The 14,587-nt window shown below is 42.4% G+C and overlaps 1 protein-coding gene across 7 annotated transcripts in view; it reads right to left on the minus strand.

Moving 5' to 3' along the window:
* Nucleotides 1-14,587, minus strand: part of nav1a (neuron navigator 1a) — a 72,906-nt gene that overhangs the window by 37,215 nt on the left and 21,104 nt on the right. For all 7 annotated transcript variants that reach the window (XM_068597233.1, XM_068597227.1, XM_068597230.1 and 4 more), the window contains 2 exons: nt 11,605-11,707; nt 9,770-10,105 (listed from right to left, as the gene is read on the minus strand). In XM_068597233.1, coding sequence (XP_068453334.1) covers nt 9,770-10,105; nt 11,605-11,707 — 439 coding nt within the window. The remainder of the gene's footprint in view (nt 1-9,769; nt 10,106-11,604; nt 11,708-14,587) is intronic.

The raw sequence follows: 14,587 nt of genomic DNA on the forward strand, positions 1-14,587 counted from the left end.
TTCAATGTGTGTGTGTGTGTGTGTGTGTGTGTGTGTGTGTGTGTGTGTGTGTGTGTGTGTGTGTGTGTGTGTGTGTGTGTGTGTGTGTGTGTGTGTAGTATAGGGCAGTATAATTAGGTGGTGATGTAACTGTGTAATGACAGTATACAGGCAGGGTCATCCATATGACCCTGGGAACCTGTCACTCCTCTGCTGATGAAAGAGACAAGCAACCTGGGAAAGCTCATCCCCCTTATCAGACCAGGAACACACACAGAGGCACATTCAACACATGCGAAGCCACAAACTGTATATAATCAAACATAAAACACACACACAGACAGAAATATTCCTCTTCATAATCACAAAAATTTTTCTATTCCTTCTATTACTATCAACTTTCAATTTTCTATGAATCTGTCATCCTCAGATGTCTTTTATCTGGCCTCATCACTCAGAAACCTTCACACTATAACACTTGCTTCAAACACTCTCTACCTGCCCTCCTCCTCCTCCTCTTCCTCCTCCTCCCCCAGACATTCTTTTGTCGGATTTCCTGGCGAATAGCCTGAGTCAAATCATAGTTTGTATACCAGCCTGCATGCTGAGTCTAGTTGCTCACTAACATAACAACAGACAGGTTTAAGAAACCCAAATGCTAAAAAAAAAACATGACACACACTCGGGGTTGAACATCAAAGTGTGCCTCCCCCTTCAGAAAAGGGGCTCTTGTGGTTTATTGAGGGACCATCCATGTCACGTCTCCAAAAGCATCTAATTAGGCTCTTGTTTTGAGAGAGCGCCGTTCTCAAGGTCTGCTGAGGACAACACCAAGTAGAGCTGCTCAGAAAACTTGACTTTAAAAGTCAGGAACAAGAGGAACGAGAATAAAACCACAAACGCAACCATACAAAACAGTTCAACAAGTTTTCTGCAACCAGTTCAGCATATGTCTCCTGGGAAAATAATACGGATATGTTCACTGTTGGGAGCACTGGTGCATATTGGGAAGGATGAGATTAAGAGATGGCGTAATGAGGAGACCAGGAAAGGACAATGATGGTGGGAGGGGAGTAAGAAAAGTGTGTGACTAATGTCGAAACAACTCCAGAGAATAACACAGTGGGAGTCAATCGGAGGAAGGCAAAGTTAATTCTGATGCGAATTACAAACCCCCATCACACCCTATTGTTAACCCTCTAAAAGGCTCAGCTCGAGTGTGCATGTTCTATACGTGTGATTGTGTGTGTGTGTATGTGTGTGTGTGCGTGTCTGTGTGTAGCAAAGATTTGAGAAGGCTTCCAACCAAAAGCTTGTCCTGAACCATGCAGTTTCATTTACCCCCTACAGAGGAGCCGAGCATGTACTTTAAAGGCGGTATAGATGTAGAGGAAGGCATGAATGAGTGAGAGCAAGGTGAGAGGGAGTGTGTGTGTGTGTGTGTGTGTGTGTGTGTGTGTGTGTGTGGGAGGGGTAAAAAGGGGAGGGGTCTTTTACTGTGGGAACCAATCTTCAGGAATGACCCTTGAAACTCCATTCTTAACAAGATACTCGCAACAGTGACAAAACATTTTTTATATACAAATTGTAAAAGGGAAGAAAATAGATTCAATGCATCTATATTAGCATTATTAGTATTTAATATGTATTAGAACACATTTAAAAACAGTGTCAGTGTCATTCTTAAAGTTAATCATTCACCTTGGAACCAACAGAAAGACAAATTAAGCACACTAACATGTTCACAATGGAAACGCTAACATGCTGATGTTTAGAAGAGACGATGTGCATTGTGTTATCTATCTTACTTTAGCATGCTAACATGTTCTATTTCACTCCTAACACAAGGTAGGCCTATAGGCAGATTGGAATATCATTATTTCTGCAGGTATTTGGTCAAAGGCTGCCAGCTTGGCTTGAAATAGCAACTCAAGGCCCACTAACTATAGTTGTATTACTTTTGTTTTGCTGTGGTACCTTTATATAATTTGTGTAATAAGCAACAAAAGAGCTGGACTGATGTAAGATGGTAAACATAGTAGATTAAGTCTTTAAACTGACCAGGTTTTCATATATACATTATCTTGTTGTAGTCTTCATGCTCCAGTCACTAATTAAATCTGAAGCCTTCCTCCAAAGTCCTAAAAATTAAAGTTTGTTGACTGAATGATGTCAGTCTGTACAGTTCCTATCCATGCTTGTTGTTTTAGTATCATATTCACCATCAGTTGTTATTTTTCAGGTCACGTCCTCCTTTTCATGTCTTCTATAGGTCAACAATAAAGTGAATTCGGGAAAGATTTCCAGGAAGAGCGGGATTATTTTCTTTCCTTAAAGGAAACCTGATGAAATTGGTCATCAGGCAGAAGTCGTGACATTTTAACCTCTGTAAATTAAGAAGAATCCACTCACACACACACACACACACACACACACACACACACACACACACACACACACACACACACACACACACTCCGTTTATTTCCTTTGCACGCTCGTATTGTTGACATGGTAACACACCCCTCTGAACTACGTGGGGGTCCTTCACATGCACACACACACACACACACACACACACACACACACACACACACACACACACACACACACACACACACACACGCCGAGGCCACCATAACCCCCCCTACCCAAGCCTCCTTGTCCTTGCAGACTGCTGACCAAGTCCCAGAGTTCTCTTATTCTTTTTCAACCCTGCCATAAGAGGAAGCCAGGGATTAGCGGGGATTATGCCGTAGCGTCTCCATAGAGATTCATCAGGCCTTGGGTGGTGGTGATGGTGGTGGTGGGGGGACACAGAAGCTGTGGCAATGGTTTTGCCGCTGGAGTTGAGTGATAAGGCCTTCAACTTAGAAAGTAGTCGTATTTAAATAATAGATATATGCTGTAGAAGTCCAAGGAAAAGACAGCGAGGAAGCTGAGAAAAGATTAATGTCTTTGACTTCCCCAAACTTTTCTTTCGTTTTGAGGCAGAATGTGGGAAAACCGGTCCGAGGGATGTGAGTCTGGTTCCCAAGCTCCGATCCAGCACATGTGTTTGTTGCTCAACACCAGTGTGTTGCACAATAATGAAATGGCCTGTAGTCAAACTAAACACATCCATCCAGAGTGACAGGAGGCATTCCTTTAAAAAAAACTTGGACATTGACACAAGTGTACATGTGTAATTGTGCAAGGAGACTTGTACAGAAGAGAGAATGAAGAAAAGAAGTAAATATTTTCTTACTGTTTTTACCATTTATTTGTACTTGTTTTAATTTGTTACTATGTCACTTGCGTGCACTTTACCCTGTTTTCTGCTGTAATGCTGAAATGTCCCCAATAATGTCCCTAATAAAGGAATATCTAATCTAATCTGAAAACTCCCTGGATTAACCGACTATTACGAGAAAGTCTCATTCACTTTTTGTGCCCCGTTTGTTGAACTATCTAATGTAACAATAGTGGATTAAGAAGGTAAATAAATGAAACAGCCCCAGCAAACACAATAAAAGAAAATGTAAATAAATGAAACAGCCCCAGCAAACACAATAAAAGAAATAATGTATAAGGATTTAGTTCTCACTGAAATAGGAGGTGTCAGGGGCTTTCTAGCACTGCAAATCCCCCCACAGCCCCATATGTTACTCCGTATTAAATCTTTTAATGTGTTTATGCATTTGTGCATAAAGGGCATGTGTGGATTAAAATCATAATTGTTTGTGAGCAGCGCCATGCTGTTACAGCTGAAGCCGATTACCTCATCCCTCAAAAAAATATCCAAGCACATCAAAATATATATTCAAATAGAAACTCAGCTACGAGATACAAACAAAGTTTTCCTATAGTGCCAGGATGAAAATTAAACTGCTAAGCCTCCTAAACTGCAAGCAGACTACAATACAGTCAAAATTGTGTGTGCATGTGTGTGTGTGTGTGTGTGTGTGTGTGTGTGTGTGTGTGTGTGTGTGTGTGTGTGCTTTGCCCACACGTGCTGGAACAAAGAGAGAGCACACTCCTCTCAGTCAAGTTCCTTCCTCAATGACAGGAAAAGTAATCGATTACACACAACACTGAGCAGAGAGAGCCACGGCAGCGTCGCACAGAGGCAGAGAGGCCCAGAGCGGAGCAGGTAGTAGATGACAAGAACAACACACACCCCATCGCCCTCCTGAACGCCACCCCTGCCTCTCATCACCACCTCCGACACACAATGTCGTACAGAGATAAAGACATGTTGACACTAAGGGGTCGGCTTGATGCCGACATTTTATTCTCAACCTTTGTGAAGATATTGAATAAGCACTTTTATCTTGAAGGACCGTATTGGATTTGTGTGATTTTCACTACACATCACGCCGTTGTTAATGACACTGTTGACAATTTCCAACGAATGTTGTGGAATTTATAGTTTCTTACTATTCATTTCTACGTTGTATAGATAAAACAGGCCGACGCTCTGAAACTTGCTTTGAGTTGTACAAACCTCCACTGTACACATTAAGTCCTCATTAGTAAAGTTTTCATTCATTATTGTTAGAAAGTAATACAGTCACAGTCCAGATTCATTGTAAAAGTCTGCATGATTACTTCACCACAATAATATAATACTGATGAAAATGAATCCAGGCCTGACATTTATTGCGATGTATTACGCTGCTTTCAATTATATGTGTCAACACATTTTTATGAAATATGGAAATGGTGTGAAACCAATGACTGCTTGGAAAAATAATTTAAACACAGTCAATTTGCTGAATATCAGCAGCAGTTGCAGTGGGAAAATAAATCAAGATAAGTAAAGATGTCTGCTTCACCAAAGTTTAAAATCCCAAAACCCAGAAATCAGTCATAAAAGTAATTCTAGAGTCATATCCAGCTTTAGCTTTAACAACACATGAGAGGTGCACACAGCACACATAAATGCACACAATAATTGCACCAGATATTTCATACTGGCCTATACTGACGTCAGCCCATGTTGTGACTGCGTTTAGGTCGGGGGAGAGAGTTTTTTGGGAAGGGGGTCTGTAACTGGTCCGCTGTATGAGTCACAGGGTAAAAAGATCTGGTACTTCGTAAGAGGGAAGCCCTGGGTGTGTCCTGTAAGGATCACAGCAAGATGTGCGTCCGTGTGTGTGTGTGTGTGTGTGTGTGTGTGTGTGTGTGTGTGTGTGTGTGTATGTGTGTATGAGGGAGAGAGAAAGTGAGCGTGAGAGTGAGTGAGTCAATAAGTAAGTGAGAGAGCGGCTCCATCACATGTAACATAAATCAGTCCCAGATGTGGGAAAAGGAATTCATTAATCACATGTGTCAGGCTGCATCACGTTCCATGTGTGTGTGTGTGTGTGTGTGTGTGTGTGTGTGTGTGTGTAGGTGTGTGTGTGTGTGTGTGTGTGTGTGTGTGTGTGTGTGTGTGTGTGCAAAGTTCTAGTTATTGGCCAGTAGGTGGGGGTAGAGTACAGCAGGATTGAGCTTGTCCTGAGAAAAATAACACTGCTCTCTACATTTAAACACACACACACACACACACACACACACACACACACACACACGCGCGCGCGCGCACACAGACACAGTCCCACTGGAGATATGGTTACAGGCAATTACAAGGTCCAGGAGTTACACCTTATTAGAAGTGTTTAACCATCGATACGGTCAGATGGCCATCAGTCAAGGGCCGGATAATATCTTCTAGTGTTTGAATAACACAAAGCATTTAGAGGCCGGCATGAGACATGAGACTGCCCATGATATCAAAGCTTATTTCAGGTATCGTGTGTGTTCAAAACAGATGACTTCTCTATTAGATGTTCCTCTTTAGGTTTCAGTTCCCTGCACTGTGCTGGATTGACACTGAGAGCTGCAGTTCACTTCTGCTTTTCAAGAAGGCAGACAGAACTAAACCAAAACACTTAAACCAGCAGACTCTGCAAAGCTTAAGGGAACTTAGTGTGTGTTTGTGTGTCTGTGTGTGCGTGTGTGCCCTGCTCCAGACGACTGTTTTCATAATTCAGTTGTTTAGTGCAGTGAACCAGCTTGTCTGGGAGCGTGACCATGGAGATGCGTTTAGTAATGGGAGCTTTTTCATCTGCGTCTGCGCCCAACTGGACAAAAACAAGCCACACGCTCATCCAATCGTCTGCACATTTGTGTGTGCGTGTTGAGTCCGTTATCACCGCTCCAAGTGGCATCAATACAAACTATCAAGCACACTATGGGATGCACACATACACACACATTCAGAGCCAATATTCTCCTATTTTGCACAGTGTCTTTGGCCATGAGTATTTCGAGATGCTCCCAATTTATCCGCACTTTCACAGACTCAACAGCGCTACAAAGACTAACTCTTGAGCTCCAGAGAAATACGCTAATGGCAAAAGCATTTCCCCCGCAGCGCTTTGAGGTGTTAGCTTTTCTCTAGACAGTGGACAGCTCACTTTTCTCTATTATGACAATATTATTTCTATCGTTCACAGGCTGTGTTGCAGATGAGGCATTACTAATAGAAGGTACAATGACAGTGAACAAAGCACAACATTTGTGAATCCAACGTGTAAATGGGTAGAAGAATGATGCGTTTGATAAATGGACCTACTCTGAATAATAATTTATTTTATTTTTATGGCAAAGCTCTCATGCAGTGTTCACCCCAAACTCTGAAAGAAAAAATAGGTAAAATGTCTCAACAGGATTCTCTATTAACAAATCAGCTTCCCAAAACTATTTGCGTGTATCTCCGCAGAAGAAGCAAAAAGCCACATAATCATCCCACTGAAGTCTGTCGTCTGGCTTAGTTTGTCTGTTTGGTTTCCACTAACTTCTGAGAAAAACATCTGGGTGTTTAGCTTGCTAGAAGTTTAGAAGTCGTAGGCCATAAATAGTGCATTTCAGTCTTACCATAATTGTTGGTTCATTACTGCCAGCAACGTCTTTGTCATTAAACATCAATTAATGAAAAAGAAAATGTAATAAACCAGTTTAAGTGGAAATCTTATACTGGACCACACTTCATTTCACGCTACGGGGAATGACCTGATCATCCTCCCCTTCTCGTTATTTCCCGGTGAGAATGACGTGAGCGAGTGAGTGTGTGTGTGTGAGTGGGGCAGGAGGAGGGGGGGGTGGGGAGGGGGGGTACTGGGAGGGGTCTGGTTCCAAATATAGGTAGTACTCTTCAGACAAGAAGAGGCCCAAGCTAGAAAAGCACAGGAAACGGATAACTGACTTAAGGGGTCCTGTGTGTGTGTGTGTGTGTGTGTGTGTGTGTGTGTTAGAGTATAGGGTCCGTGTGTGAGGCAGGTCACGGTACAGTCACGGTAAACTTACCTTTGTATGGGCTTGTGAGTCATGTCTATACAGTGACTCACAGTGAGACCCACGATGAGTCAAATGCTGCTCACCCATACGTGTTTATGGCCAACAGCTTATATTTTGAGGCACTGTTTCCTCGTAATTTAACAGAACAAAGAGATAACTCAAATGAAGAACATGTGTGTGTGTTTGTGATACATAATTTATGTGGGGAAATCCTATGTATTATATATGCTGGGATGAGATATGGTAATGTGGTGTGACCTCTGTATGACAGGGGAAGTGCCTCTATGTATAATGGATGAGTACGTGTAATAAATAATGAGATAAGGGAGAGTTTACTGGGTGGAGAACAGCAAGCAGAGAGGGAACAGCGGCACAAGCCTGCCCTCTAGTGTCAAGACCTCCTAGTTTGAAGCCAAGCAGGAACCAGACTGTGGACTCAAAATAATCATATAAATTATGAAATTAAGGTTGATTACAACATTAGTTGTGGTCTTGAAAATGAATTATGATAAAAGATAATAGTTTGATGTGTCACACTGAAATGCCAAACTTTCCCTGGTTAAGAAATAGGAGTCTTTGTTGCTTTTCTCTTTTCTATGGGGAATTGAATATTTTCGGTTCATTTTTTGGTATAAACATGTCACTTGTAGGAATATGTGAGGGGCAAACTCCAAGAGAATAGAATAAATATCTATAACACAACCTTAAGAAAAGTTAAACATGATTGATTTCTCCAAGTCAAGGATCGATTAAAGGTTGTTCTGGGTTACATTAGTTTGTAGAGATTATGCCACGCTTTGCCTAAAAGCTCGTCTTATGTATTTTTTAAGTAAATAATGTGATCTCACATTTACTTTAATGTCTAAATTAATTACAAATGTTATCGTTAAAGTTCTGAATACAATATTAAGAAGTCCCTCTCTATGCTTTGTCACGTAGCTTTCGTCATACTGAGAGCTGTGTGGAGGCACTAGATATGCTCTGAGTTTCTTTGTTTCGCACCTTTATGCAGAATTAGATTTTTTTTTTCTTGCAGACTTTTTCTGTCTGCAAGCCCGTGGTGTGTCTTTGTTGATGGTTCTTTCTCAATCTTTTGTGTTGCATCCTCACACAAAGCATAATATAAACTTGTGTAACCACTAATTGGAGACCTTGACCATATACACTATAACACTACAGGGATCTGAACTGTGTAGCAATTGATTTCCTGGTGACTGGGGGGGCATTCTTGTGGTAACCAGAGAGATGGCAAGCAGTGGCCAGCAGAGGAGGGTTTTTTTTTTGTTGTTTAATTGGACGAGTTCTGCAACGTTACACTGAAACACTGCCAGAGTCCTAGTTTGCAATGAGATAATGTGTTTTTCTTTGCTGTGTTAAGAGTTGGTCAGTGAAACGTGATACTGTGTGTGCAACCGAGTTAAAATTGTTGTTTCATACCTCCTCATGCAAGTTTTCCAAAACTAACAAAGAAAGTCCAGGGAACACTTCAAAAAAGCCTCTAGACTTATTTTTCTCTATTTGTGGATCGACGTGAAACTGAATCAATGAACGCAATTCTTCTCGATTGGTCATAAAGTCACAAGGTGCCGTGTTGTGAGACACGAGGATCTACCACTCTGATTCAGTTGGCAAAAAAAGGCACAATACACAATGAATATCAGACAGACACTCAAACACATCCACACTTCTCTCCAGTCCATTTTACAGCAGATAACAAACGAAGGACAGAGACCCTTTCTCTGTAAACTGCTCAGTGAGTGCTGACGCAGCCCCGCTCAGACAGAAAGCAGACATGTGTGTATGTGTGATGAGTGTAAACAAGTAACAACCACTACGCAACACAGCTGAAACACTTCACTTTGTTTGCCGATGTGATCTCAACATTAAATCCTTTGATCCAAGGAATCCACCATGGCTAGTTTAACTCCAAACTCATTCTGATCCAGAGTCAGTGAGTCAGAAAGAGTGACCAGTTTTCCAAAGACACCTGCATTCCAGCTGCCAGAGGGCTCTAGTGAGCCAACGCTGCGAGGGGTCCTCCACATTGAAGCCTGCTGGCAAAGCCGGCGGGCTCGCAATTGAATTTGAAAGAACGATCTCTGCAAGGGGGCTCCATGATTGTGACATCATTCCTGGACTGTGCCAGAGGGCTGCTTTCTGACGGGGGCAGAGCCAGCTGCCAGTGTCAAGGCAGACACTACGAGTGGGGCTGGTAATGCGTTACGGAGGGTCTGATCAAGGCTTTGATGTGCTGGTAAACCACTCGCCGGTCTGCAGCTGTGGGGTTGTAACGCTTGGCAGGTGGCAGGATTCACCTCACAAGCAACGCTAAGATCATTAAAGAGACACATGTATCCTGATTGCTGCAGGCTACCGAGTCATGAGGTCATACAATATTATGTAAGCTTGTCAGATTAAAGAAGCAGCCACAACACATCTTTTTCAAATGAAAAAGAACACAACTCACCCATTCCCGAGATCATCGATGTCATCATCATCATCATCTTCATCCTCCTCCTCGTTTGTACTCTTAGTGCCGAGGTCGCTGTTTCTGAGGTACTCCCCCTTCAGAAGGGATGGATCGGAGCTGTCCAGAGCTTCGATTAGTTGGATGCGAGCGGTGTGGCTGATCCGGAGGGGAACGTCCAGCTGGCTGTTACCTGTGGACGGAGCTTCGCCAGCCTGTAGTCGGGGGCTGGCTTGACCCTGGCGCCATGATAACGGAGAGGAGCGGTTCGATAGGCTGGAAATTGAGAAGGCAGCAGCTTCATCGCTGTCGTAGCACATGGTCCCCTCCACACAGCTGTGGAACGAAAAAGAGGGTACACTTTTTTAGGGATTGTTGGGAACTATTCCCAGCACTGTGCTCCCCTAAAGGGATGAAAAAGTCAAGAACATGTCGCGTCCTGTTCTCTCAGAGGGACCTGAGTGTATAAGGCATTAGACTGATTTCACACGGGTTTAGGGATTAGTTGGTTTCCAGGTTTCTGCGTGTGCCTTTGCATATTTGTACATGCATTAGTAATGTGCATTGATTTTATATTCATATCAGCAAACTTGCCTTTATCTTCCTCTGCGCCCTGCATAGCAGTGTAATTTGTGTGAGTCTACAAATTCCCGCTTCACTAACATTACAATATAAGGCATGCCCTGCATGCCCTGCTAAAAAAGCACAGCTCATCACTGCTTAGTGCTTAGGTTGGGACTGATGAGCATTATCATATTAAAAGTTACTGGCTCTCAAACGGCGTGACAGTACATGCATTTGCCTGCAGCATTGACACTAATCTTGTCTGCGGGATACAGAATCATCTCCACAAAAAACATCAAGAAATTTCAAATGAAATGCTTGCACACTAACTTTAAAACAGGAAAAGACGCGGAGAGGGGATGAGAGAGAGGATGCTACTCGACTTGTCAGAATGAATTGTCACAGGCTTTTTTCTTGTTATGCTTTCGGTATATATCAGGGAAAGTATGTGTAAACAAAGCAATATGTTTGCTACCCAATCCATTTGTTGAATTCATGCAAATCTCACACTCTAAACACTCGTTTTTTACAGGAAATATGACATCTTGTTTGCACAGGAAACTTCCACCGACAGGCTTAAGGCCTCATAGCAGAGTATGTCTTCAGGGACAGCGGGAAGGGATTCAAGGTTATTACACTACAATAAAAGTATGAATGGCAAAGGAAATGTATTCCAGCAGGGAACCATCTGCTGATCTGCTCTTCGTGTAGGGAGCTCCCACTGAGGGACAGAGAGAGGATACATGGCAGGAGACACACGGACAGGCAGACAGAGGGGAAGCTCTCAAGGACAAAACCTGAAGACGCGCTGAATGCAATCATAATGAGTCAGTGAAAGACAGGAAGCAGAGGGAAGGAGAGGACCTCTGGAAGCTCCCATACCATTAATCACAGCATTATTGCATGTGTTGCCGTGTGTCTGACAATAAGTCGTGAGTGTGCATTGGCAGGGTTTGCTTTGAAGTCAGCTTTGAGCTAATCCTGCTTCAGTTCTGCGTTAACCAACGCAGAGGGAAAGCAGAGCCGGAGGAAAAAGACAAACGGCTACTGGTCTGTCAGGTATACTGATATTGATCTGAGAGCCCACAGGCAGTTAACCACCACACCCGAACACATGTTAGCAATGTCAACAAGAATCTGCTCATCTCAACTGCTTTTTTACCTGTGTACTTTGCTCACCTTTTGTTTCTATTGTCCTCTGTGTGTGTATATGTGTGTGTGTGTGTGTGTGTGTGTGTGTGTGTGTGTGTGTGCGTGTGTGTGTGTCTGACCTGTGGCTGAGCTGCACTCCTCTCAGGCTGGTCATGGTTTCCTCCAGGTTTTGTCGAAGGTCCAGAACATTTTGCACGGTCCTCTTCCTCTGGGACTCCGGGTCTGCAGAGGGACATACACACAGGATATTTTTAGACATGAAATGCCATGTTCCATCATTAGTGGATGACAAAAACAGTCTACCTGTTCAAACACCTGTACCTGTACATTATATAGAGTATATAGTACATAGAGAACAATACACACACATTATGTATATATATATATATATATATATATATATATATATATATATATATATATATATATATATATATATATATATATATATATATGTATAAAAAGAAACATGAACCTACAAAAGGAAAAAATAATGAAAGTAGAGAACTAAAATAGAGAAAGAAGACAAGTTCGTGGTGACAGGGTACGCACAGTTGTTTTTCCAGATGGCAGTGGAGCAAACAAAATTAAATATGATGGCCGTCAGACAACAAAACAACAAAGGGCGACCTTTAAGACCAGACAGGTCTCACACTCCAGCCAGTGCACATCTGTCTGGATCCATCTTTCCCCCTGCTCGAAGCCCCCTCAGTCACGATGCCCTGGTGCCCGTTCATTGCACTGTGCCCCTTTGCCCCAGAATGAACCGAAAGCCTTTCTCACTTAAACCCACCAGGGAACATATTGGCATTTGTTTCACCCCCTGCTGTTGTAATCTGCTCAGATTTGGCTATAGATTCATGTTGGGCTATCCAGGCTGACTGCCGCTTCATACGTGTGTGTGTGTGTGTGTGTGTGTGTGTGTGTGTGTGTGTGTGTGTGTGTGTGTGTGTGTGTGTGTGTGTGTGTGTGTGTGTATACAGATAATTCCCCCTGGGGGTTGGAAGATTGGAAGCAATATAAGAACCAAAGTGGTTGAACCACTTAGTGATACTGACACCATGTATTCATGCTCAGAAAGCAAAACATGTTTCACTTTCCACCTTTTACTCTAAAACATGTTGATCTGAGAGCTTGAGACAGGGTTCTGCTCGTACCTTTATTGCTACTGTCACAGGATTTTCATATCCATGCAATAGTCATACATAAGACGAAGAACCAGGAAGAAACTACATGTTCTCTATCACATATATTCTCACATCGACAGTAAACCAATCAGGACACCTAAACCACATCATGTGACCTTGACCCTTGCTCTCTCTCTCTCCAGCTCTGTGTATTTATATGTGATGGGGGGATGGTAATAAAAGAGATATAGTGGTAAGATATGGGACAGCTTGTTTACCCCTGCGGTTCAGGTCAATAGACCATTACAACTGGCCAGCTGACTCCCAAATGAGCACAGAAAGATGATTTACTAGAACTGAACCACGATGAAAGAAGAACATATGAATAAAAAAACAGTAATTGTACTTTTACTATCACGACTGTGTTACAAATTTGTTGTTGTCAAACATTCACACTGTAGCGACAGTTAATGTTTTTCTAGTTTGTCAGCTGATACAAAAAAGGCATGCCTCAGTCCTCAAGTCAAAATCTTCGCTTTAAAGACATTTCTAGATGGAACTTAGATAGTTAACAGAGTATGGCTGTCGTGGTCCACCACTTTGGGCTGAACTGAATACATATCTCAACCACTATTGGATGGAATGTCATAGAACTTTCTACCGGCATTCATGCTCCGTTGACTTTGGGGATCCCATGCCATTTCCTCGCAACAATTTACATTTTGGGTTAAAATGGAATATCTATAAAAAGAAACATGGCCATGAACGTTTTCACAGACATACATGGAGCCCAGAAGATAAATCTTACTGACTTCAGAGATCCCTTGACTTCAGCGCCACTATGGCGTTCATTTGGGGTTTTGAGTGAAATGTCTCAACAATGTTTGGATGGATTTCTATGAAAATTGGCTCACATTGGTTCACAAATATCTGCAAAGCTAATGACATTCCTGTCAGCCTCAAATGTACTTTGTGTTTTGTGCTCATTAGCAAATGGTAGCATGAACGTGAACAGTAAGATACCTGGTGAGCAACAGCATGTTTGCATCATTGTGAGTGTATTATCATTATCATGCTTCCATTAGCATTTATCTCAATGCCGAGCTGTGCCTAAAAACAGCCAGACACGGACGCTATCATGGCGGTAAACTCTTTGTCCTGTTAATTGTTCTAAATGAATTCCCCTTGTATACAATAAGCCCACAAAACAACATATTTGATATACTGAAGCAATCTACTAACTAACACATAACCTTCAATAAAAAAAAAAAGACTCAACCCCCTCCCTCCGTCACACACTCCATTCATAACCACGCCTCCTATAAACAGTCCATCTGGCTTGAGAGGAGGTAAAGAAAGAAAACGGAACATGCTAATGAGTGAAGAGGGCAAATCGTAAGCTGCCAGAGGTGTCAATCTCAACAACAGCTGCAGACTGAACACTGTTCCCTCGTACACACGGTGGGGCTACTCACATGCACACACACACATGCACCAGACCCGATTTACAAAGCCAGATTGATTTCTCCTGAAGAGAATGGCCACGTATGGACAATTGATTAGGCAGCCCTGGGGACAGGCAGCTCAGTGGAGAGATGAGGAAGTCATTGTGATCCAGCCTTCTGCTGCTCACACTCACATACACTCGACACACACATTCGCACAGGAAAAATGCTTCATAACAAAAAAAACATATGCAGAAATAGAACTACTTTCTTCTGCTGTCGCTGCTCACATGAAAGGCAGTCAGGCACAGTATGAAAATTCAAGATATGAAGAGCCACATATTAGCTTTAAATTGTTAAATTCTTGTAATGTGTTCATACAAAGATTTAACAAGAACAAAGAACTCCTTAAACACGCAAACACAGACAAAGGTCTGACACATTCAGCCACACACACACTCATGCAGGCTTCAATTGGACAATTTTAATTACCCTAAATGTGAGCTTTGTTTAACATTGGTGTCAAATTG

This window comes from Clinocottus analis, unplaced genomic scaffold (genome assembly GCF_023055335.1).
Source record: "Clinocottus analis isolate CAN_PGR_092001 unplaced genomic scaffold, fCliAna1.0.p SCAF_4, whole genome shotgun sequence".
Classification (NCBI taxonomy): domain Eukaryota; kingdom Metazoa; phylum Chordata; class Actinopteri; order Perciformes; family Cottidae; genus Clinocottus; species Clinocottus analis.